Source organism: Malus sylvestris, chromosome 9 (genome assembly GCF_916048215.2).
Source record: "Malus sylvestris chromosome 9, drMalSylv7.2, whole genome shotgun sequence".
Classification (NCBI taxonomy): Eukaryota; Viridiplantae; Streptophyta; class Magnoliopsida; order Rosales; family Rosaceae; genus Malus; species Malus sylvestris.
The window spans coordinates 11,197,763-11,223,860 of NC_062268.1; the positions used below are offsets into that span (position 1 = coordinate 11,197,763).

Here is a 26,098-nt window from a genome sequence, read left to right on the forward strand (position 1 = left end):
TTTACATATATAAAATAAATGGGTAAACGGTTACCCGTTTATAACCGTGGTTAATACTCATAACCGCCCATTTAAATTTCACGGGTAAACGGTTATACCCATAACTGTTTATTTATCTAAATGGTTACCCATAACCATAACCGTTTAATTTAAATGGACGGGTAACCGCGGTTACCCATAACCAATGGGTATTTGCCCATCCCTACATCTCATCTAACTTTTTGTTAAAAGTTTATCTCATCTTGATCATTAATGTTAATTAAATTACACAAAAAGAAATCAATAGTGGGATACAAGTTTACAGAGAAATCGAATAAATAATCTTTATTAAAATCACATCAAGAATTTTAGTTACAAGGACTTCAAACTTTTTTGTCAACTTTTTGGTTCTTTGAAAACGATCTTAGCTATTTTCTATACAGACAATATATTATGCTTTTAGCTATTTTCAAACATTTTAACCTATTTTAAAAACAATTTAAACATAGGTGAAAGATTTTAGGATTACGCTACACTCGTCATTCAGGCCGCCATAGGTTAGCCATAATATTACACAGTGCCTAAAATTACAGATCTAATTAAGCACAGTCATCCTAATCCCATTCAATTCCCCATTTCCCAAATACCCTTCATATAAAAAGAAAATAAAACTTAGTTTGAATCAATGCCCTATAATACTAGTAGGTAGACCTGTAAACGGGTCGGGTTTATTGGGTTTGAGTCGGGTTCAACCCGACCCGTTAAGTTAACGAGTCACCCGAACCTAACCCGTTAAGCTAACGGGTCACCGAACCCGACCCGTTAAGCTAACGGGTCACCCGTTTCACCCGTTAACACCCATTAACAATTATTATTTTTTTTTTTTTGCATAAAGTTTATTTTTTGTTATTAAGACTTTACTAAAATTACTAAAATATCCTCAACTAACGGGTGCTAACGGGTGTTAACGGGTCTAACGGGTTGATCCAAAGTGACCCGTTATTTAACGGGTTGTTGACGGGTTCACCCGTTAGCGACCCGACCCGTTAAGCATCCACCCAAATACAAATATTAACGGGTTGGGTCGGGTTGGGTCCAAAATGTCAGGCCTACTAGTAAGGATGGGCAAATACCCATTGGTTATAGGTAACCGCGGTTACCCGCCCATTTAAATTAAACGGTTACGGTTATGGGTAACCATTTAGATAAATAAACGGTTATGGGTATAACCGTTTACCCGCGAAATTTAAATGGACGGTTATGGGTATTAACCACGGTTATAAACGGGTAACCGTTTACCCATTTATTTTATATATGTAAAACTAACACAAATCATGTTCTTGATCCAATAATACTTAGCACCCAATAAATTAGCAAGGAATTCATCGGTCATTCTCTCAATAAACACTACTACAGGAATGACTAGAAATTACGCCCAAGCGTTACTGCGGGAACCAACTGTTTTAGGCGTAATCGGATGAATAAAACACATTTAAGTTTGTTCGTACCATACTTGACCAATCCCGAAACTACCGAGCACCGGCCAACGCTATACTGTCAAGGACCCAGAAGAGTTCCCCTCCGACCAGGAGGCCAATCACTACTCGACACGTGTCAAGATTAGAAGCCAATCAGAGCGCAGCACGTGTCGACATCAAGAACCAATCATAACATGACACATGTCAATGTGACAAAGCTACAAGTTTTTCTATAAATAGGGGTCATTCCTCCACAATATTGCCTAATGTCATTTTGTGTTAAATCATTCACAAGAACTCACTAAATTGAGAGCTTGATCCTTTGTACTTGTGTAAGCCCTTCACTACTAATAAGAACTCCTCTACTCCGTGGACGTAGCCAATCTGGGTGAACCACGTACATCCTGTGTTTGCTTCTCTGTCTCTATTCATTTACGTACTTATCCTCACTAGTGACCGAAGCAACCAAGCGAAGGTCACAAAACCTGACACTTTCTGTTGTTCCAAGACCTCCGGTTTTGTGCATCAACATTTGGCGCCGTCTGTGGGAAACGACACTTATTCCTACTCTCTTCAGCTGTGTCAAGCTGGTTTCTATCATTCGTACACTTTCTTTTGACCAGGCATCCCTCTCCAACATGGGAAGCGAAGGAAGCCACAGCACACAGAATGACACCCCCCTTGCACATAGTGCGAAACAACGAAAGAAGGAAGGAAAACGAGTTCTTCTTCAAGCTAAAGTCGATGAGTTGGAAGCTCAGAACAACAAGATAGCAATGAAGAATGAGGTCCTCCAGGAGCAATATGAGAAGCTCTTCGAGACACTCCACGAAGCTAGGCAAGCTCAGACACGCGAGCTTGTTGCCCCCGTGGAAGTTAACCATCAACTGGGTGCCCTCCAACATGGAGGGTCACATGCATTCGACATAGATATCCCTGATAGGGAACAGATTACCCCTCGACTTGATAATCAACATGAGGCTTCTCTTAACCCAGTTGCTTCAACCCGAACCATGAGAAGTGGAGGGAGACACCTCTTTACTGAAGGGGCAGAAGGATCGAAAGCCGTCTTTCGCGATTGTCGGGATTTCCTGAAGCAACGTCGAGAGAATTCCATCCATATAAGCTCAAAGATTAATCACCCAAGGATTTCTGAGAGACTCGGTCCCCTGCCACGGCCCAAGCCGGCCACCAATTTGGGGAAGGGGCAACAAGTCCCAGAGAGACATGAGGGTACAGGGGACTCAGAGGTGTTCCGACAGACATACCCTGGAAGCCAGTACAGCGAGTCCAGGGAAAAATCACATGCCCTTGATCAAACCTTCCTAATTCCAAGAGGAGATGGAGATTTACGAAAGAAAGCTCCAGTGACACATAACTCCGCTCAGGACCCCCTTGTCCTACAACTTCTTGAGGAAGTAAACAAGTTGAAGGCTGAACGTCAGGCTGAAATACCTGACTGGAACCAACCCAGGCCTGGCCCTCTTACAAGGAGGATCCTCAACACCCCCCTTCAAGCAAAGACAAAGCAAAAGCTTGGCTTGCAACTTTATACTGGAAAAGAGGACCCGATTGAGCACCTTAACCTCTTTGAGTCCACCATGGCATACCGGATGCACACCGACGAAGAGCGATGTCTTCTCTTCCCCTCCACCCTCTCTGGTGGAGCTCTAAATTGGTATTGTCGTCTTACACCTGAGACGGTAGACTCATTTGAGGAATTGAGGAAACTATTTGTTTCCCAACACATTTTCCAAACCGATCGCTTGCACTCTGCAGATGACTTGTACACTATCCGCCAGAAGCCAGACGAGTCATTACGTATGTATGCTGGCCGCTTCAGCCATGAATACTCCCGGTGTGCCGAAGCAGATGACAAGACTGCCCTCAAAGCCTTCACGGCAGGCCTACGTGATTGTTTCTTTAAATACATGATCAATGCCAATACTTGGAAGACTTACTCTGAGGTGATGGCGCAGGCTTATAACCATGCCTCCGCCGAGGCAAAGACATATCAGGAGAAACCCCCTACAACCATCCTTTATCAACAAGTGGGAGGTGGAAGCCAGACTCACCTAAATGAGAAGACCTCGACTTCCCAAACAGCAGTGGCACCTCCCCATGCCTTGCATAATGCTTCACCGAATCAACAGACATATCAATTTCAAGGCAAGAGGAAGGATTTCCATCCTCACCACTCTCCTTTCAGTAAAAAGAGTAAGGGACACTATCCCGATAACCAAGGGTATCGCCACAATAACGCTCGCCCCCAGGCAGTCAATGCAGTGGGTCAAACCCGCGTCAAGATACCCCCTACCCCAAGGTATGAGACATACACGCCCTTGAATGCCACATGCGCGGCCATTTACCCCAGCATAGCTCACCTGATACCAAAACCAAAGCCGAGGCACCCAGATTACACGCCCCCGAATAACGCGGGCATGTTTTGTTGTTACCATGAGCATAACGGCCATGATAGCGAGAAATGTATCATCCTCCGTGATCGTATTGAAGCTTTGGCACGAGAAGGAAAAATTGATCAATTCCTCCTTCACCCTCAAAGGGATAACCGTAACCAACGCCAGGTGAATGTCATATATTCCATAAGCGGCGGCACACCCATATCTGAATCTTCCAATAGGGCCATGAAAAACAGTGAACGAATTCTGAGGCCTGGTCACCAAGTGTTTCACGTGGAAGACATCAGGGGAGGGAAGTATCAAAAGCCTAACTGGGATCCGATATGTTTCTACCCTGAGGAAGAAAGAGGCATCATCTACCCTCATAACGACCCATTGATCGTGGAGGCTCACATAGCCAACTTTGATGTTCGACGAATCCTCGTAGACACAGGGGCTTCGGTCAATATCATGTTTGCCGAAGCTTTCAGGGCACTCAGTGTAGCTGAACACTTGCTCGATCGCTCGATTTCTCCTCTGATAAGCTTCTCCGGTGATATCGTGCAACCCTTAGGGAGCATACATTTACCCTTTACTATTGGTACAGGCCCTTACACGGCTACCATTACCACTAACTTCCTAGTGGTTGACTGCCCAACGGCATACAATGTCATCTTTGGGCGCACAGGCATCAATGATCTCAAGGCTATGGTATCCACGCATATGCTGTTGATGAAATTTCCAACCCCCCATGGCAACGGCTACATCAGAGGAGATCAGCTTAGTGCACGATCATGTTACAACACTTCAGTTAAGCAACAACACTTGCCCGGACCCAAGGAAACCCTGTCTGTACATGACCAAGTCACAAAGACCAGCCTAGATGAAGCGAACTTGGATCTTCCTGATAGCAACAATCAACCCGATGATCCTCGAGATGACTCTTTCACCCAGCAAGCCCAACCTGCTGAAGAGTTGGAGAAGGTACCTATCTCAAGAGATTATCCAGATCGCATGGTGAAGATTGGCACCACATTGTCACCACCCCTTCGGTTAGCATTGATATCTTTTTTGAAAGAGAACACTGAAGTCTTCGCCTGGTCATACGAGGACATGCCAGGCATCTCTCCCGATGTCATCTGTCATTGTTTGAGTATTGACCCCAAGATCAAGCCGGTGAGACAGAAGCGAAGATCTTATGACGCTGAACGATACGAGGCAATGAAAGCAGAAGTTGAAAAACTCAAAGGCATAGGCTTTGTCCGCGAAGTCAATTACCCGACATGGGTAGCAAATGTGGTCATTGTTAAGAAAAATCCGACCAAAGAAAGTCTTTTGCTTCAAAAGGTCTTGTGGAGAATGTGTGTTGACTACACCGACCTAAACAAAGGGTGTCCGAAAGATAGCTTCCCTCTTCCTCTTATTGACAGACTTATAGACTCTACGGCCGGGTGTGAACTCCTGAGCTTCATGGATGCTTACTCAGGATACAACCAAATCCTCATGAACCCTTCGGATCAAGAACACACAGCCTTCACTACCGACAGAGGACTATACTGCTACAAAGTCATGCCTTTCGGCCTAAAGAATGCAGGAGCGACTTATCAGAGACTAGTCAACTCAATGTTCGCCGAGCAGATTGGGAAGAGCATGGAAGTTTACGTTGATGATATGTTAGTCAAGAGCAAACATGCTGACCAACACATCACCAACCTATATGAAACTTTCACTATTTTGAAGAGGTATCGAATGAGGTTAAACCCCAACAAATGTGCCTTCGGCGTAAGCTCTGGCAAATTCTTAGGTTTCATGATTAGCCAACGAGGCATTGAAGCTAATCCCGAGAAGATCAAAGCAATCCTCGACATGAAGGAACCGGTAACTTCAAAGGACATCCAGAGCCTTACTGGCAAGGTGGCAGCCTTAACCAGGTTCATTTCTAAGGCCACAGACAAATGTGCTCCCTTTTTTAAAGCACTTAAGGGAAGTAGGAAGTACATTACATGGACTGATGAATGTGCCGAGGCATTCAAAAACCTCAAGGAGTACATGAGTAAAGCCCCTCTACTCTCCAAGCCCGAGGTAGGAGACATTCTCATTATCTACCTATCGGTATCAGCTTCAGCCGTAAGTTCCGTTCTCATTCGAAAGGATGGGAATATTGAGCGACCTGTCTACTACGCTAGCAAAGCCTTACAAGATGCGGAGACACGGTACTCTAACATTGAGAAATTGGCTCTGGCATTGGTCATGTCTGCTCGAAAACTCCGCCCTTACTTCCAAGCGCACTCCATCATCGTGCTTACCAATTATCCTCTTCGACAGATACTCCAAAGTCCTGACACTTCAGGGCGAATGATCAAATGGGCAATAGCGTTGGGTGAGTTTGACATCTCCTACCAACCAAAGCCAGCTGAGAAGGGCCAAGCAGTAGCAGATTTCATCGCCGACTTCACATATCCTGTTGACATTGCTTCTACACCTGAAGCAGTAGCTTCATTACCATCGGAAGCTCAGAAAGTAGAATCAACGACCTCAGCATGGAGTCTGTATGTTGATGGCTCATCCAACCAACAGGGCTGTGGAGCGGGACTAGTCTTGACTACGCCCGACAAAGTAGCAATGGAGTATGCTCTTCGTTTCAAATTCAAGGCATCAAACAATGAGGCCGAGTATGAAGCCCTTCTAGCAGGATTACGTTTGGCCAAACACCTTGGGGTTAAACAAATTGATATTTTCAGTGACTCCCAATTAGTGGTCAACCAGGTTACCAACAACTTTGATGCTAAGGACAGCTCCATGGCAGCATATCTTGCGCAAACACAACTTTTGCTCAAGCACTTCCACTACCAGATCACCCAAGTTCCTCGAGCGGCAAACAGTCATGCAGACGCCCTGGCTCGCCTCGCCTCAGCTGTGGAAGACAAGATTGGAAGAAAAATTCATGTCGAACTGTTGGCAACACCAAGCACCATGGCCGCAGAAGTATGCAACTTACAACGGGGGGATAGTTGGATCACCTCGATCTATAATTTCCTTGCTCATGGCACCCTCCCAAATGATAAAGTCCAGGCTAAGCAAATTCGATACAAGTCTACCCGCTACCTGATCATCAATGATCAACTCTATAAGCGAGGTTTTAGCCTGCCATACTTAAGGTGTCTTACGCCTGCCGAGGCGGAAATCGTCCTTCGGGAAATACATGAGGGAGTCTGTGGAGATCATGCTGGATCTCGGTCCCTAGCACACAAGACTTTTCGCCAAGGATATTACTGGCCAACACTCCACCAGGATGCCATCAAAGTATCCCGCTCATGTGACAAATGTCAACGATATGCGGCTATTCCTCATTCCCCTCCAGAGCCTCTTACTCCTATGATCAGCCCTTGGCCCTTCGCCCAGTGGGGACTTGATTTGATCGGCCCAATGCCGGCAGGGAAGGGCAAAGTCTGTTACGCAGTCGTTGCAGTGGACTACTTCACAAAGTGGGCCGAAGTAGAACCCTTGGCAACCATTACTGAGGCAAAGATAGAAGACTTCGTGTGGAAGAACATCCTTTGTAGATTCGGCATTCCCAATGCGATAGTCACTGACAATGGGCGACAGTTTGACAACAAGAAGTTCAGGTTGTTCTGCTCTAAGTTCAACATCAACTTATGCTTTGCCTCTCCAGCTCATCCCCAGTCTAATGGACAAGTTGAGGCCATCAACAAAATAATCAAGCGCACTTTGAAAACCAGCTTGGACAAAGCTAAAGGCTGTTGGCCAGAATTTGTACCCCAAGTTCTTTGGTCATATCGCACTTCATATCGGACTTCAACAGGAGAAACTCCATTCTCACTTGCCTTTGGCACAGAGGCGGTTGTCCCTGTTGAGCTCGAGCAAGCAACATTCCGAGTCCAGAACTACATTCAAAGTGAAAATGACAAACAACTCACCCTCAACTTGGATTTAGTCGAGGAACACAGAAACCAAGCTCACTTGAGGAATGTCGCCTACAAGCAGCGCATCTCCAACTATTATGACTCTAGGGTCAAGCCTCGTTCTTTCAAAATAGGAGACTGGGTCTTAAAGAAAAGATTACTCTGCGACAGAGTCCCGAGTGAAGGCACACTTAGTCCAAACTGGGATGGACCGTATGAAGTCATTGGCATCAGTCGCCCTGGCTCTTACACACTTAGAAGCTCCGATGGCAAGACCCTTGGCCATCCATGGAACGCTGATCACTTGAAGTACTACTACAAATAGACTCACGATGTACAAGTGTTGAGCTATAGCCGTTCGGCATCCTATGTAATGAAGGCCATTTGGCAATGAATTCAATAAAGAGGTAATTTAGCCAACTCAGCCCTCACTCTTTTACATTCATAGCAAGCGATGCCGGAACCCTTCTCAATCAGAAAGCAATCTGTCTTCCACAGTCACTACAAAACAAGCAAATGAAGACCGTGTCAAGCGCCAAAAAAAAAAAAAAAAAAAACAACTTCATCCAAAAAACTTCACCCGAAAAGCTTCACCTCCAAAGCTTCACCCACAAAGCTTCACCTAAAAAGCTTCACCCAAAAAGCTTCACCCAAAAAGCTTCACCATCAAAGCTTCACCTAAAAAGCTTCACCCAAACAGCTTCACCTAAAAAGCTTCACCCAAAAAGCTTCACCATCAAAGCTTCACCTAAAAAAGCTTCACCCAAAAAGCTTCACCCGAAAAGCTTCACCTAAAAAGCTTCACCCAAAAAGCTTCACCCGAAAAGCTTCACCTAAAAAGCTTCACCCACAAAGCTTCACCTAAAAAGCTTCACCCAACAAGCTTCACCCGAAAAGCTTCACCTCCAAAGCTTCACCCACAAAGCTTCAACACCAAAGCTTCACCTACAAAGCTTCAACACAAAACCTTGCTCCAAATAAACAAATTTTGTTCACAAAACCCAAGATGCCCTTGAACTTGTACAAAAACACTTGGGTAAACATAAACATTTTTTGTTTTACACCCACAAGGGCCCAAAATTTTCCTTCTTATTTATTCACTTATATATGTTCCCAAACATATTATAATAGATCCAACAACAAGCCAAAGTCCCAAATTTCATAATGGACAAAAGTACAAGCAATTCATCAATAATGAAGGTGCTACAAAAATTGGAATCTGCCCCAAAATAGAAATCCAACCCAAGAGACTTTTTCTCTCTCTCCCTCTTCCGCCTCCTTTCATCTATCAAATTTCTGCAACCTCTGCTCTTCTCCAATGGAGCTGAATTTTGGACACCCTATAGTTCTTGAGCATATGAACAACTTTCAAGAAGGAACCATTTCTGTTTGAGCGACGGAAATTAAAGTGTTGAAGCTCCAAACATGATAGTCGGCTTCTTGCAGATTTCGAAGCTGTTGTGATGTTTCGAAGATCTGGAAATATTTAACCGTTAGTTCATCCTGAATTTTTGATATGTTATGAAAGAGTCGATGAGGAACAACTTCAATGAAGAAAGCATACCGATCTGAACAAGAGAAAATGGAGTTTCGAAGCTCACAACAAATCTGACGGGTTGACAGACAAATAATAACCAGTCATTCATCATACCTGAATTTCTTGAGTTATACAGCTCCGAGGGATCTCAAATTTGGATATGTTGTAGTTCACAAGCTGAGGAACAACTTCAATGAAGAAAGCATACCGATCTGAACAAGAGAAAATGGAGTTTCGAAGCTCACAACAAATCTGACGGGTTGACAGAAAAATAATAACCAGTCATTCATCATACCTGAGTTTCTTGAGTTATACAGCTCCGAGGGATCTCAAATTTGGATATGTTGTAGTTCACAAGCTGAGGAACAACTTCAATGAAGAAAGCATGCTGATCTGAGCAAGAGAAAATAGAGTTTCAAAGCTCACAACAAATCTGACGGGTTGACAGACAAATGATAAACAGTCACTCATCATACCTGGATTTCTGGAGTTGTACTGCTCCGATGGCTCTCCAATTTGGATATGTTGTAGTTAAGGAATTAACGAACAACTTTCATGAAGACAACTTTGTGATTCGACCTACAGATGATGGTGTTATGTTGAAAAACAATTCCGGTTGTTAGGGGAAATGAAAAACAATTCCACCAAAGAAACATCATTATGATGTTTCATCATTATGGTGTTTTCATCATTATGATGCTTTCATCATTGTGATGCTTCCATCATTGTGATGCTTCCATTATGATGTTAATGCACCAACGGTTACACCTTCTGCAATTCCACTTATTCGGGCCTAGCAACCTTCATCAACAAAATCTATGAAGAAAAAGTCCGGGGCTACCACTTAGAAAACAAAAGAATGAAGTTTTGGTACTTACGACATGGACTATTAGCAAGACACCTCATTCGTCAACTCCCTCGACTAGAGACTTGGGGGACTCCCACCATATGCTACTACGCCTTGGTACTCAAAAGTTCGTGACTACTCAGTGACTTGGATTTTTCAAGTCTCCAACCGAGAAGTTTTCCTCACTCGGGAAATTAAGGGAACACTACCTCAAACTACATGCTTCACTCACAAAGCTTCAACAATACAGGTTTCAACAAAAGCAAAAATTCAAAGAACTTTATGAAGAAGGCTTTGGTGTATTTAACACAATATGTTGAAATGAAGCAAAGCTTATTTATTAATATTTTCGATAAGCCACAAATATGTACATATACATGAGTCAAAATAAACAAACAAAAGGGAGCCTTCACAAAGGTTGCTTAGGGGAAGTTTCAGCAGTCGGTAGAGCCCCAGAAAGAGAAAGCACCGGAGGGTGGTTATCCGGAGCCTCAGTACTTGACAAAACCCCAGAAGGAGGAGGCATTGGAGGTTCATCATTTGAAGCTTCATTACCAGGTACAGCCCCAGAGGACGAAGGCAATAAATGCCTTTGGAACAAACCCACAAACCGCTGATGATCAAGTAAAACCTTACCATCAGATTCCTTCATCTGGTCAAGCTTCCTCTTCATGTTTGTAGCATAGTCATGGGCGAGTCGGTGCAACTGCTTATTCTCATGCTTGAGCCCTCTAATCTCCTGTTTGAGACTCATCACTTCAGCAGCCAATGATTCAACTTGGCGGGTTCTAGCAAATAGGCGTTGGGCCATATTAGACACAGAACCTGCACACTGAACACTAAAAGCCAGAGAGTCCTTAACAGCCAACTCATCAGACCGTTTGGAAAGTAGTCTGTTATCTTTGGGAGTGAGAAGGTTCCTGCCCACCACTGCAGCGGTCATATCATTCTTCATCACAGAATCCCCAACGGTAAGAGGACCAGTAGGGGATATGAAGGATGGGCGCCATATGTTGTCTGGAGAAGGCATGGCTGTCTCTTCTCCAAGGTTCAAGTCAAAACGACGGTCGGAGGGTCCAGACATTTTCAAATGTGTTGAAGAAGGAAGAGGTCAGACAAATCAAGATCTTAGAAGTGCAAGAAATGAGCTTCTACTGGTAGAGATTCAAGTGTGCTGTGGAACTTAATGCCAGCCTCTATAAAAATCTGCACTCGACGGAGCTTCAGAAATCGAAGAGGCGTTTGCTTTCTCAAAAGCTGGGCTGCTCAGAGACCACGAGGGCCGATCTCAGAAATCGAAGAGGCGAATGCTTTCTCAAAAGCTGGGCTGCTCAGAGACCACGAGGGCCGATCTCAGAAATCGAAGAAGCACCTGCTTTTTCAGCCTCGTCAGCACCTGTCACATGCACAATCAGCTTTGCGGAAATTACGGGCACTCTGTCGAAGATTTCTGGTGAAGTAGAAAGCACGTGAATATTACTGATCAATCACCGCTCTCCATATGCACCATCAACTCCTCGGGTACCACATATAACTTTGTCAAAGATCTCTGACAAAGTTTAGGCACGAGAATTTCGAAGTTCCAGCTACCCTACTATTACCCATAAGGGTAAAGGAACAGCACCACTGCTTGACAACTGGAAAGTCCCTATGTGTGTCGACCTCCGTGTTTTGCGGCAAGACAGGTTGGCAAGAACGTCCAACCTTTACTCACATTCGAGAAAAGACTCCCAACATAATTACTTTCTCAAAAACCGGAGTAGCACCACTTTCCGAATCTCGAGAGTCAGATCCTCGACGGGATTGCTTGTTCGAAAACCGAAGAGGCACAACTCTCAGAACTTCGAGAGCCAGATTTCCTTAGATAAAGCTTGTCTGTAATCTTCACACGTAATATCAGCTTTCCAGATACCACATACCACTTTTTCAAAGTGCTCTGACAAAATTAAAACACGTGAAGCTGGCAGCTCCCACTACATTGCTGTGACCAAGAAGGGTCAAGGAATAGCATTACTACTTGTTATTGGGAAATCCCTATATACATTGACCTCCCTCCTCAACGGACAGGCAAACCTGCAAAAATGCTCAACCCTTTCTCGCATTCGAAAAGGCACCCTTAACATAACCTCTCGAAATACTCAGCTTTATTTCCCCCCGATAATACCTCAGCAAATAAGCCACACCAAGAACAAGAGTATCTCATATCATCAGGGTTGAAAGCAAGAGTATCCCATATCATGCTTTCTTCCTGTCTTTGTCTTTGTCCTTGTCCACACCTGCAGGACAAGGAGAAAGAGAGCAGTCAGTCGGAACCTGAAATCAAACCTCCAATTTGGAACTGACTGCCTAGAGCCTTTACCTGGTTGCTTACTTAGCATTGCTCTCGAGTACTCATCCTCAACTGCTGTCAAGGTCACGAATTCCACCGGCAAATACCTCATGACAGTTGATCAGATATTGGCTCTTTACACTGAAGCTGCCAAGCGTGGATGAGTCACTATGAAGGAATGTTCTGAAGGACCATTTAAATGCAAAGGTTGCACACCACTTCTGCCATGCAAAAGATTGAAGCAGAAGGTTAAACGGTGAGCTGAAACAGATCACTACAGCACGACACCTTTCCATACCACATTCATTATTCCGTCAACAGCAAAAGTATCCCATATCATCAAGGTCGAACATACTCTAGATTTGATGGACTTGTTTTGACCCTCAAATTTTTGAGTCGGCCTTATACTCTGAAGGGCACCAGAAAACCCTCCAGCACAGTTCAAGAATAAGCCTGTGGAAAGTTACTTCTTCAAAAGCAAAAGTATCTCATATCATCTCTTATCCATTTGCTTCTCCTTATCCTGGCAGTTGAATGAGAGACAAGGAGAATGAGAACAATCAACCGGAAGCCGAAGTCAAACCTCTGATCCTGGGTTGCTTACTTGGAAGTTTGACTGCTTACCTTGTCTGTCACCTCTTTCGGCAGATCTCCTAGCTCGGCGACTTGGGAGACTCCTACTATAGGGTTTGTATCACACTTGACTAAGCCCGAAACTACAACTAAACTTCAAGTGAAATTGATACATTACCTTGTGCGTCAACATCAGCTAAATACACCATTCCCGGATGGAGGAAAGGTACTTCCAGAGAAGGGCAGATGAAGATCAGACCACACTTCGGTACTTAGAAGTTTCGTGATTACTCAAGGGATTGGATCTTACAAGTCCCCAACCGAGGAGTTTCCCTCACTCGGGAACTTAGGGGAGCACTGTTCGTACCATACTTGACCAATCCCGAAACTACCGAGCACCGGCCAACGCTATACTGTCAAGGACCCAGAAGAGTTCCCCTCCGACCAGGAGGCCAATCACTACTCGACACGTGTCAAGATTAGAAGCCAATCAGAGCGCAGCACGTGTCGACATCAAGAACCAATCATAACATGACACATGTCAATGTGACAAAGCTACAAGTTTTTCTATAAATAGGGGTCATTCCCCCACAATATTGCCTAATGCCATTTTGTGTTAAATCATTCACAAGAACTCACTAAATTGAGAGCTTGATCCTTTGTACTTGTGTAAGCCCTTCACTACTAATAAGAACTCCTCTACTCCGTGGACGTAGCCAATCTGGGTGAACCACGTACATCCTGTGTTTGCTTCTCTGTCTCTATTCATTTACGTACTTATCCTCACTAGTGACCGAAGCAACCAAGCGAAGGTCACAAAACCTGACACTTTCTGTTGTTCCAAGACCTCCGGTTTTCGGTTTTGTGCATCAACAAAGTTGAATAAATTCAACACAATTATGAATACATTAAGTTGAATAGATTCTTAACATGTTTAAGTAGTGAAAAGATTACAACACACTGGATGTGTTAACACATCCATAAGCTGATGACTCCTTCTCCGGTTTACCGCATCATCTTAATGTATTCAACAATGCAGCAGCAATAAAAGTCCTTGAAAAATTATGACAATTTTTTTTAAATTTTCAAGTTGTTAAAAAACATGTAGACGGGTGAAAAAAAGGGTAATGGTAAAAAATAAAAAGAAGATAAACGGGTTAAAAATGATAAATGGGTAAACGAGTATTAAACGGTTACGGTTAAATGGGTATGCGGTTATGGGTATGGTTAACCGTTTATAAACGGTTATGGGTATGAGTATAACCGTTTAGGCAATTACCCAAAGGGTAAACGGTTATGCGGGTATGAGCATAAACGGTTATGGGTAAATTAACCGCGGTTACCCGCCCGCATAACCATTGCCCATCCCTAAATATTAGTGCCCGCTCATAACCATGGACGGAGCCAATGAAGGTTCACTGGGAGCAGATGCTCCCACTCAAGTAATTTGTTTGTTTAGTTGCAAACTACAATTATATAATATACACGGGTTATCTTTGAAGAAAATATATGTATCTAATATCCAACATACATTCATTTTACTTATATTTCATATCAAATATTATATGAGCAATAGTGCTCTTGTTCTGTTATTCAAACCGAAAAAAACCCTCTCTCGCCTATTATGTACTTATATATTTCTCATCACTTTGCCACTTTCCATTACTATATTGAAATTTTTGTAACATTGGAATTGTGATACATCATCATTTGAAACCATCATTAATATCATATTGCGTATAACCATACTATAATAAGGTTTTCTTAGTTGTTTTCGGTTGCCCCCACTAGAAGAAATTTCTGTCATCCTCCCCGATCATAACTTGGATTTTTTTAATAAATTCGATAGTATTAACCGCACGAAGTGTAGGAGAGTGAGCTAAACTTTTCATTGGATTAGCTATAATAATTTTATTCAAATTTACATTTGACGAAAATCAAATAAAAAAAATACCGATACATCGTAATAACAAGTGGTATTAAAATTTGGGGTAAATTACATAGTAGCCCCTTAGGTTTGAGGTCTATTACAACCTCATACAACATCTTTAAAACATTTCACTTTCATACCTCACGTTCTATTTTATTTCAAAATAATACATCCGTTACATTTTTCATCCATTGATCCGTTAAGTGCTAACGTGGCTGCCACATTTGTGCCACGTGGCTGCCAAATGTGTGCCACGTGGCAAAAAAAAAAATTTTTAATTTTTTTTAAAAACCTAAATCTTCTAAATTAAAAAAATTTCAAAAAAAAAAAAAAGCAAAACCCTAACACCCCATCGCCCCACCCCTGCAACCCACAAACAACCCTTCATCCATTCTCTCTCCAAGGCCGACTTCCCCGCAAACCCCCCCCACGCCATCGCAAACTCGTTAGCAACCCATCTTCCCCAACCTTCGTCTCTTCCCTCTCCTCCCTCCAAGCTCTGCGACTCCTGCAAGATCTCCTCCTCCCGATTCATTCTCTGCCTACCCTGCGACGCCATAATCCACGGCGCATTTGGATGTGCGACGCCATGAATTCGTGAAATACCAACCCACATCTTATTCTCCCCAGCTTTTTCTCCAGTAACTCCACAACATCTGTAAGCTTCCCAACGCGGATTTTAAAAACCCCTGCACCAAAATAAAACCTATATCTCAAAATCCAAAGCTCGCCTCCAATTTTGGCCTCGTCGTCGTGCACTACGTTTCGTCGATCCCCCATGCCCATACGTTGGAGTGGAACAAGCCGGTGTCGTACTCAAAGGTCGGTGATGGCCACAAACCACCATGGACCCAAGCCCTCAATTCCTGTCTGCGGTCGGGGAAAGTGACGGAGAGGGAGAACTTGAGGTTTTGGTGGTGACGGGAGAGGACGAAGGTCGGGGAAGTGAAGAGGGATGAGAGGGAGAAGGTGGGGGGTTACGGGGGAGGTGGGGGTGGGGTGGGCGTTGCGGGGGAGTTGAAGATGGTGGAAGAGAGGGAGGTGGGTCGGGGGAAGTTTGGGGTTACGGGGGAGGTGGGGGTGGGGTGGGGGTTGCGGGGGAGTTGAAGATGGTGGAGGAGAGGGAGGTGGGTCGGGGGAAGTTGGGTTATGGGTTAGGTTTTGTTTTGGTTGCCTTTTGCCTCTTTTTTTTTTTTTTAATTTAGAAGATTCAGGTTTTAAAAAAAAAAAAAATTATTATTTTTTGCCACGTGGCACACATTTGGCTGCCACGTGGCACAAATGTGGTAGCCACGTCAGCACTTAACGGATCAATGGATGAAAAATGTAACGGATGTATTATTTTGAAATAAAATAGAACGTGAGGTATGAAAGTGAAATGTTTTAAAGATGTTGTATGAGGTTGTAATAGACCTCAAACCTAAGGGGCTACTATGTAATTTACCCTAAAATTTGATAAAAGATTATAGGGAACCATCCATTTTTAACACTGTTCATTGTTTTCCATAAAAACCAATTTTAAACTTGAGATTTACCCCCAAGAATGAAATAAAATAATAAAGACAGAAGGGGAAGGTGGAGAAGAAGAAGAAGAAGAACGTTTATTTTTATGTCGCAGCCGCAGATAACCCCATTAAATGCATAATACTTTAACATTCTCTCAGATCACACACGCATCCTCTCCGCCTCACAAACGCCCTGAATTTTCTCACTTACCAAACACACCGCTTCCGCTGATTCTCCCCCACTGGTCGCGTTCCGTCGCGGGAATTCGATATTCAGCTGCGTCGTTTTCGGCGAGCCGTGATCTGAATCTGGTACGACAGGGAAGGTGAGCAATTATTAGGAACTGGGGATTTTGAAAGGTGTTTGGTTGGTGAGAAAATTGACAGAGGAAACGAAATAAAATGGAATGGCAGTGCGATGAAATTGTGAAAGGTTGTGTTTTTCAGATGGGGTTCTTTTGGTATTTCGAAATGGCGGTGCCAACTAAATGGATATTGACAGAAAATGTTGCTTTTTGGGCCCTGGATTATGAAAGCTTGTAAATTTATGATTTTTGATAACTTTTCGTCTCAAATTATTACATTTTCTTAGCAACCAAATGATAATTTGACTTTACTTCTTTCTTTCACCTTAATTGGATTGCATTGGATCTGTAGATTGGTAATTTTCCTTTGGCATTGTTCGTTACGTAAAACTGTAGATTATATAGATATTAGTAATGTAGTGCTTAACCATCTGTTTCTCTGCTGAGGAATTTTGGGAAATGGAATAGCTTCTAGTCATATGCATTTGGGCTTAGCTGAGATGAAATGTGTTCCAGGTTAGATAGGGAAAACCTAAGATCAGTTTTTTCTTCGGCTTCCAATACCCTCCCCTCAAAGTTTTGGTATAATTTTCAGTTTAACTAGAACAATTTCCCCCACATTTTCCTGCTATCTTTTGTGTTTTTGCTTCCTGGGATGCAATGCTAACTTGGTCGAGTGGCGTGAAGGTTGTAATGCATTGTAAGGTTTTGTTTCAATTAAGTGAAAGCTTACAGTTTACAGCTTGTGACATTTTTGCTATGCAAGTTAATGTAGATGTACATATGGAATTAGTACACATGCACAGAATGTGTGAGGGAAGCTGGATGTTTTTACACAAATTATGTTTTATACTTCAATTGATTTTCTTGTTTGACTTTATAAGAACCGCGGCATTTGTATGTTTGTCAGCTAAGTGTTGAATGGATCAGAGACCGGGACAAAGGTGAAATTTGTGAACAAAGGGTGAGGGAGCAGATAGTTGTGAACCAATCTATGGAGTCTGGAGAGTATGAGGAAGGCATGGAGGTTGAATTCTCTGCAAATGGGAATTCCATGAAAGCAACAGAGGTTCAGGCCAAGCTTGATGAAGGAAATATTCAGGAGGCAGAGTCTTCATTACGAGAAGGGCTATCACTCAATTTCGAGGTTAGTTTATGCCATCATTGATAGGTGTCAAAAAGAAACCATCTTTTCCATAAGTTTATCTCTTTCTGTACGACTATTAGCACCAATCAGAGTAGTGCTTTGATGATTGATTATGACTTATCCAAGATGAAAAAACACTCATTTCTGATAATCTACAGGAAGCAAGAGCCCTTCTTGGAAAGCTGGAGTATCAAAGAGGTAACCTAGAAGGTGCACTTCGTGTGTTTGATGGCATTGATCTTCAAGCTGCCATAGAGCGATTGCAACCTAATCTTGCTGAGAAAACACCTTCTAAGAAGGGCCGATCTCGTTCTGACTCACAGCATACAGTCCCACAGCATGCTGCTACTCTCGTTCTTGATGCCATATACTTAAAAGCCAAGTCTCTACAAAAGCTTGGGAGATTAAAAGGTTTGCTATTGTTCCAGTAATTTATGTGACGGTTTTCCATTATCTTTTACCTTTTTAAGTTTGAATTCAAGTAAATTGGAATCTTGTTTTATGTGTTTGCAGAAGCTGCTAATGAATGCAACAATGTTCTTGATGCCGTGGAAAAAATATTCCATCAGGGCATACCTGATGCACAAGTAGATGGCAGATTACAAGAGACAGTCAGCCAATCTGTGGAGCTTCTTCCTGAGCTTTGGAAGCAAGCTGGCTACCCTCAAGAAGCAATATCTGCTTATAGACGTGCCCTACTTAGTCAATGGAACCTTGACAACGACCGTTGTGCAAGAATTCAGAAAGGGTTTGCTGTGTTTTTGCTGTACAGTGGAGTAGAGGCTGGTCCACCCAGTTTAGGTGCTCAGGTTGAAGGTTCATATGTCCCTAAAAATAATCTGGAGGAGGCTATTCTGCTTTTGATGATCCTTTTGAGAAAATTGTCCCTAGGTAAAACCAAATGGGATTCATCATTGATGGAACATCTAACGTTTGCTTTATCTTTATGCAACCAAACTTTTGTTTTAGCCAAGCAACTTGAAGAAATCATGCCTGGAGTATATCACCGTGTTGATCGTTGGAATTCTTTAGCCCTTTGTTATTGTGGAGCAGGACAGAACCAAGAGGCTTTGAACCTATTAAGGAAGTCTTTGCACAAACATGAACGACCAGAGGAACTGATGGCATTGTTATTGGCCGCCAAAATCTGCAGTGAGGATTCCTATGTTGCAGCTGAGGGAGTGGGATATGCACAAAGGGCTATTAGCAATGCTCAGGGGTTGGATGAACATTTAAAGGGTGTAGGACTTCGCTTGTTGGGTCTTTGTTTGGGGAAGCAAGCAAAAGTTTCTTCCTCTGACTTTGAGAGGTCACGTCTTCAGTCTGAAGCACTGAAATCACTAAATGAGGCCATTAATTTGGAGCCGAACAATTCAGATTTGGCTTTCGAGTTGGGTGTTCACTACGCTGAGCACCGAAATCTAGATACTGCTTTGTGCTATGCAAAAAAGTTCATTGATCAAACAGGAGGCTGCCTAATAAAGGGTTGGAGGTTGCTTGCTCTTGTTTTGTCTGCTCAACAGCGATTTTCAGAAGCTCATGTGGTCACTGATGCTGCTTTAGATGAGACCGCAAAATGGGAACAAGGGCCACTTCTCAGGCTTAAAGCAAAGCTAAAAATCTCCCAATCGTTACCCATGGATGCAATTGAAACTTATCGTAACCTTCTTGCTTTGGTTCAAGCTCAAAGGAAATCCTTTGGGCCTCTCAGAATTAGTCTTCAGGTTAACATTCTGACCACTGCTTTACGTTCTTCACTTCGTATCAAAATAGAGTCTATCCAGATTCCTCCTAAATATAAGAGTCCTCCCTAAGCTATTATTTGTAGTGGTGGGAAAATGGTATTATATTGTGAATCTGCAATATTTGGGAGGAAGTTCAGAAATTTGATCTGATTGTTTCATTCACGTAGTTTTTTATTTCAGATATTGGGGTTGGTATGTGAACGCTGGATTAAGTTGCTTTATCTGAAGATATCGGTTGGGTTGGGGGTAGGGGTGCTTAAAGGTCGTTATGAGTTTGATTTACAAGGGGGGGCTAGTTCTGCACTTTAAAAGATGGACAAACTTTAAAATATACCAAGATGTGTGGCACTGTCTAGTAACTGGGAAACGAGTAATTGTTGCCATTCGATTAACATTTACTTGTTCCTCTTTCGTTTTCAAATTCATTTCTCAACAAGTTGTTCCTTCCTATGTTTTTGTTCGCCTTTTTATATAGGTTGAGGATGATAAAGTCAATGAATTTGAGGTTTGGCATGGATTATCAGACTTATACTCTAGCCTTTCATATTGGAAGGATGCTGAAATTTGTTTGAGTAAAGCCAGAGAGCTGAAGCAACACTCTGCAGAAACGCTGCATGCGGAAGGTAAGAACTAAACTCGTGTGCTATAATTAATGGATTTCTAAGGCATTTCTATTCTATTTCCTAGAAAGTGATGCATGAAAATCTCCAAAGTGTCTTTCAAGGGTGAGTTTTAATCATGAAGGAACTAAATAGTGTGACAGAACTTTCAAACACTTCCAACACTAGGGGACCTAACGTGGCACAGAAGCCGTATACCTTCATAGAAATGTAATGTGATCATTTGATTTGCATTATGTTGACTGTTAAGTTACATCATGTGTAGGTGTCATCTTTGAAGGACGGGGACAAATTCAGGAAGCTCTAGCCACTTATATCGATTGTCTTCTGCTAGAACCCTGTTATGTTCCGTGCAAGATTTTGATTGCCGCTCTTCTGTCAAAGATGGGATCAACAGCATTGCCTGTGGCAAGGAGCTTGCTCTCGGATGCATTAAGGATCGATCCTAGCAATCGAAAGGCTTGGTATTACTTGGGAATGATTCACAGAGATGATGGACGAATAGGGGATGCCATAGACTGCTTCCAGGCAGCTTCCATGCTTGAAGAATCTGATCCTATTGAAAGCTTCAGCTCTGTTCTCTGATGTCTCCCTCTGAAAGAGCCACTCGGGGAACTCGGAATCTGCTTAACTTTCATCTCATTCATCTGTTGAAGGGAAACATTTTTTTGAGCGTATTACGAGAAGAAACGAAAGCAAGGGAAGCAGAAGCTCGTTTGATTTTTGTGCATTGGAGAAGTGAAAGTATAGGAGATTTTTTCTTTTCTTTTATTCTTTGTTTTGTTTTCATTTTTGGAGGGCTGGTTTTTAGCAATACTTTTGCTCAGCTGTGTAAATGTATGTGGTTTAACTGAGCAAAGTATTTATCTAAATGAAATTCACACATTCATTTTATTGAGTTGTATCAATTGTATCTTCTCATGCTCTCAGTTTTGGAGGGCAGGTGTTACGCAACCGGCACACCGTTATGTAGCGTTACAAATTCATTTTACAGAACGCATATTTTTTATTTTATTTTATCAAATATTATATTCTAAGTTCATATAGTATCAACAATATTGTCAACGTATATTGTAGCACGTGGATTAATAACACCTCCCGGTAGTGCCACCAGGCACCACGCCAACAGTCCTATGTTCTCCATCCTCAACTCCATCTCCACTATTTATTTATCGTATACATACAATTTTTCTCCAAGGAATGTATTTCGAGGGTGATATAAACAATAATTTGGGTTTGGAAGTGGGTATTTGAGGCTTTGCGTCCACCCCAGATGGATAAGAAATGCAAGTGGGAAGAGGGCCCAGCAAGCTGCAGCAACACGTGAAGGGGGAAGTGGTGGTCCCGCGGGTCAAAAGCAACTTGACCGCGAGAGATTCGCTGTGGGTGGGCTCACAACAAGCCCAGTTTCTATGATTGAGATCGGTAGAGCCATTGTCATCCAAAGCTGTCATGCCTCCTGGGTTGTATGATTCTTGTGGCGAGCCCAACTACATCTTTTTGTAAATCCAACGGCTCAAAATCAATTCTAACGGTAATAAAAAAAAAATCTAAGGAAAACTATGAAAAGAGCTTGAAAACTTTGAGTTTTAATGATAAGGACAAAATAAAGGGTAAAGTGAATAGTACCATGATTGACTTTTTAGTGTAAAAATGTGGTTTTTCGTTAAAGTAAACAGTACCGGGTGCTTTTCGTTAAAGTTCCCAAAAATCTAACGGTTTAAATATAAATTTAAACGGTCAAAATAATACTATTAATTAGTTTTAAAATCAGATATACCCATTGCGTTTGACCATTAATAATAATATTAATTAATATTACTTTAATATATTTTTTGTATTGATTTGGAAGGAAAAGCTGCAGCAGCCAAATGAGAAAATCAACGAACGCTGAGCGGCTGATAAGTTGTAGTATTCAAATTCTACTTTGTAATTTGGGTAACGGATATCACAATTAAACGGAGGCCACCTAAATATCACAATTTATTTATAATATTCCGTTACCTATTTTATTCTTAGGCTGTATTTTATAATAATAATAATAATATAATAATTCAGTGATCGTCCAATGATTGTGCAAATACTGATATGCCACTCACATGAGACCTGCAAACACAAAACACCACTGCTTGATCCACAGGGAAAACAGTAATTTTCCACACCCTTTCCCAGCCACCCCAATCGAAATGGCGAGTTTATGTGAGCCAGTCTGACGTGAACGTATCTTCAAGACTTGGGTTCATGCAGCCGGAGGATGGCGGCCGGGAAGTTACAGGCGGGAGATAAGAAGCGGTATAGACATGGCCTCCTCGCCCATGACTGGCTCGAACAAATCCAACTCCCCATAACGCTCAAGAACTCTCATCCTGCAGTCTTCGGCTGCCATTGCTCCAGTAGCGAATGCACCGTGCACTGAGCCTGGGAAGTCCACACTTGTTGCCTCCCCGGCAAAAAATAGGGTATCCACCGGGACCCTTAGCTTCTCGTACAGATCATGCGGTTTGCCTACCATGTCGTAGCTATAAGACCCGAGCGTGTTAACATCGCTACCCCAGCGAGAAACAAGATGCTGAATCTGCAAAGTTGGAAAGGGATCAATTAAGTTAGGGTTCAAAGATTGAAAGAGACTAAATCGCATTTCAGTGTCTGATATGGAGTTTTGAAAACAAGAATTACCGGAGTAGAAGCATCTGGAAGGATCTTCTTGAGTTGCGTAAAAGCAAAATTAGCAGCCTCTTCATCAGACATTTTCTCTATGTCTTTAGCCAGCTGCCCTGCAGGCATATAAACAAGCACAGAGTGACCGGTTGCCTTGTGAAGATTTAGAAAGTAGCTGCAGCAATAAGATGTGTCAGCAACCACTCCTAAGAACTCCACGTTTGGCCAAAACACATTTTCAAAGTGCAATACGATTTTATTCTCAATTCCCACTCCGAGGTCTTCAATGGCTGCTTCCTTCCAATCGGGTAGCTTTGGCTCAAACGTTATGCTCTTTGCTTTAAGCACACCGAGAGGAACAGCAACAACAGCAGCATCTGCAACAAACGTTCTCCCATCCTCTACTGTTACCTTCACCCCATTATATCGCCTTGTTATTTTTTTGACCCTGAGAATAGGAATGTACAATGCTTGTTAGTTTAGCTGCATGCAGATTGCCGAACATATATAAAACAACATGAATAAAAAAATATGCATACCTGTGGCTCAAGCGTACATCGAGACCCTTGGCAAGGGTGTTAATAACAGGGAGGTAACCCCTGACCATCAGACCATGACCACCAGGGAGCAGTTCTTCCTATATTAGAGAATAAAAAACTTTAATTAAATCACCTAGGTTATAAACTCGTTAATGCAAAAATTCGGATTAACGTACACTGACATAATAATTTACAGTTGAATTAAGACTCAGAAAGGCAATGCGTTTATTAGTAATCTGATGGATGAGAAACTTGCCTGATCCCAGCATTTAAGTGAAATTGTATCAGCATCTGCAGCAAACCAACCTTCCATTCTGCACAAATACCACTGCAGTACCTTATGCGCAACTCCTTCCAACCTGTCCAACATAAAGCATAACACTTTCCCTAAACTATTTCTAGACCAACAAGACGTAAACAACTGAAACAACGTAATTAAATATGATTTTAAATTATGTACCTTAATTCTGGTTTCCTTTCAAAAACAATTGAGAAAGCACGGGCAATGGGCATGTCCTCACTAAATTCCTGTCTTACCGCGTCTGTCTGCATTAAGGAAACAAAAGCATATCAAAGAATGGCCAAAATGGCAAGACACTATTTAAGGTTTAAGATAAAATCAAAGAAACAATAAGAGTATTTCAAAAACCCAAGTCTACAGCTTTAGAAAAATAAAATATACACATCAGATGACTTGCCTCTTTCAAAATGTTCTCAAATACTTCGCCAACTTTCGTGACCAAATCTTGAGGAACTTGATTCCCATCCATATCAAAGAGTGCATAGCTGCAAAGAACACAAGAATATCTCCATGATGTCAGACATGCGCTGGGGAGAAAGAAATCAACTTCAAAGAAAAGAGAAAGCAATGTATTACCATCACAAATATTTAAACACACTTGAACGTATCAACCGTATATATATTACATTGTAGACTGCTGGTAATACTGTAAATTGTCGACGGCATACCTTGGTAATATACTAGAATGTAGGAGTATAAAGCGACAAAACAATTTAGACCCAAAAACAAAGAACCAAGCACTGTAAAACTAAAGCAATGCTCACCGACAACCCAAAATTGAACAACATTTAAAATTCACATCATTTCAATACAGCCACTCATTTCAATACAACACCTACATAAAGGGAGTATCAGTTTGAGGAAGATATTAGTACCTTTCCAAGTCATGGTCATATAACACAGAGTTATCTCCACTCGTACGGTATAAGGGTAACCCCAGTCTCCCAATCAATGGTGCCAATGGATTCTCTTTGCATACTCCGTGCAACCTGAAGCATCAAACAACAAAATTTAGGCTTCTAAATTCAAGTCATCCGAATTCAAAATTCAGGCGAATCGAATCCCTATTACAAGCAGGCAATCCACATTCTTGGCTTACCATGATGCACCCAAATCAATGGGGAAACCGAATGAGTAATCGGTGCAAACTCGACCGCCAAGTCTATCTCGAGACTCCAACAGCACAACCTGACCATCAAAATTCAAAATTCAACAAAACCCATAACTGCAAATTTCAATGTGCAAAACACTGAGCTGGGATTTCCATCTGGGTACCTGAATTGAAGCATCGTGGAGAGCACGTGCGGCTGAAACACCCGCCATGCCGCCGCCTATAACTATTACAGACGGAGACGGCGCCGATCGCTGCCTCTTCTCACCATTTGAGCAAAGAGCTGAATTTGCAAAAGAAAAATACCAAACAAATTAATTTTACAAATAATCCAGGATTACCAAAGCAGTAAAACCATTAAAAGAAACGAACTTTTAAACCCCACATGGAAATTAAAAAGGTAAATGTGAACGGACCTCTTCGCAATTGGTGATTACTCTTGCTTCCAGACGCCATGGTGATTCAAATCGAAATTGGTATTGGAATTAAAATTAAAATTGGGATTAAAATTAAAATTAGATAATAATAATAATAAAGGATCGAGGGCTTTCTTCTCGAATTTAAGAATGGTAAGAGGCAATTGAGGGGAGTAATGGGGAATGAAGAGCAAGAGACACGTAATGAAGTGATTGGAATTGGAATTGGAATTCAATGTCCTCTTTGAAAAACCGAGCTCTCCCAACCAGCTCATGCGACTTTCTTGTTACCAAACGATTTCTCAAACAGCTGCGATCGCCGATCGGATTCCGATTTCCGGCGAGATATCGAGCGCAATCGAACAATGGAGAGATCGGGGGGAGGGGGGGTGAAAGTCGGGATTTTTGGCCGCGGATTTGGGTGCAAACTGGAATTTAGTGGGTTTTGTGAGAAATTGGTGAAAACGACACGTGAATTCTGGAGAGAGAGAGAGATTTGATTTCCACCGCCCTGGTTGCCGTGGGTATATATAGACAGCTAGGCCAGCCCCAACAGGTTAAGGAGATAAAAGTATTCTCTACTCGCTGGGGTATCTGGATGTGTACTCGCTTCAGGATTGTGCCGCGTGGAGATGATATTTTGGAAATTATAGGGACTGATTTCAAATTTTCGCGCAAAAATGGATTTTCCCGAGTAGGGTTAAATGTGGCAACAACTGAAAAGAAAGTGAAGCGTCAATTGTCGTACCGTGTACG

At 42.4% G+C, this 26,098-nt stretch overlaps 2 protein-coding genes across 4 annotated transcripts; one reads left to right on the plus strand and one right to left on the minus strand.

Moving 5' to 3' along the window:
- Positions 1-16,531: 16,531 nt before the first annotated feature.
- Positions 16,532-21,211, plus strand: LOC126582116 (protein NPG1-like). Its single transcript, XM_050246124.1, has 6 exons — positions 16,532-16,826; positions 17,716-17,952; positions 18,111-18,363; positions 18,466-19,676; positions 20,173-20,320; positions 20,583-21,211. The coding sequence occupies exons 2-6, from the start codon at positions 17,800-17,802 to the stop codon at positions 20,900-20,902; spliced, it is 2,085 nt and encodes a 694-aa protein (XP_050102081.1). The 5' UTR covers positions 16,532-16,826; positions 17,716-17,799; the 3' UTR covers positions 20,903-21,211.
- Positions 21,212-22,299: 1,088 nt separating this feature from the next.
- Positions 22,300-25,849, minus strand: LOC126582117 (polyamine oxidase 2-like). 3 transcript variants are annotated; one of them, XM_050246127.1, is made up of 10 exons: positions 25,343-25,849; positions 25,091-25,209; positions 24,915-25,003; positions 24,691-24,804; positions 24,213-24,300; positions 23,975-24,060; positions 23,767-23,873; positions 23,515-23,608; positions 22,994-23,423; positions 22,300-22,892 (listed from the first exon to the last, which is right to left on the minus strand). In XM_050246127.1, exons 1-10 carry the CDS (start codon positions 25,380-25,382, stop codon positions 22,587-22,589), a joined length of 1,473 nt encoding a protein of 490 aa, XP_050102084.1. In that variant the 5' UTR covers positions 25,383-25,849; the 3' UTR covers positions 22,300-22,586. The 3 variants fall into 3 exon arrangements, with proteins under 3 accessions (XP_050102084.1, XP_050102083.1, XP_050102082.1); XM_050246126.1 differs by having other exon boundaries at positions 23,515-23,612; positions 23,771-23,873; positions 23,975-24,056; positions 24,209-24,300; XM_050246125.1 differs by having other exon boundaries at positions 23,515-23,612; positions 23,771-23,873; positions 25,343-25,848.
- Positions 25,850-26,098: the final 249 nt, after the last annotated feature.

Bases quoted from the DNA above. Each gene is read 5' to 3' on its own strand.
- LOC126582117 (XM_050246127.1), bottom strand. From the start codon at position 25,382: ATGGCGTCTGGAAGCAAGAGTAATCACCAATTGCGAAGAG. The intron at 25,210-25,342 runs GTCCGTTCACAT...TTGCAAATTCAG, and splicing joins TAATCACCAATTGCGAAGAG to CTCTTTGCTCAAATGGTGAG. The intron at 24,061-24,212 runs GCAAGTCATCTG...TCCTTAATGCAG, and splicing joins TTGAGAACATTTTGAAAGAG to ACAGACGCGGTAAGACAGGA.
- LOC126582116 (XM_050246124.1), top strand. From the start codon at position 17,800: ATGGAGTCTGGAGAGTATGAGGAAGGCATGGAGGTTGAATTCTCTGCA. The intron at 19,677-20,172 runs GTTAACATTCTG...CTTTTTATATAG, and splicing joins CTCTCAGAATTAGTCTTCAG to GTTGAGGATGATAAAGTCAA. The intron at 20,321-20,582 runs GTAAGAACTAAA...CATCATGTGTAG, and splicing joins AGAAACGCTGCATGCGGAAG to GTGTCATCTTTGAAGGACGG.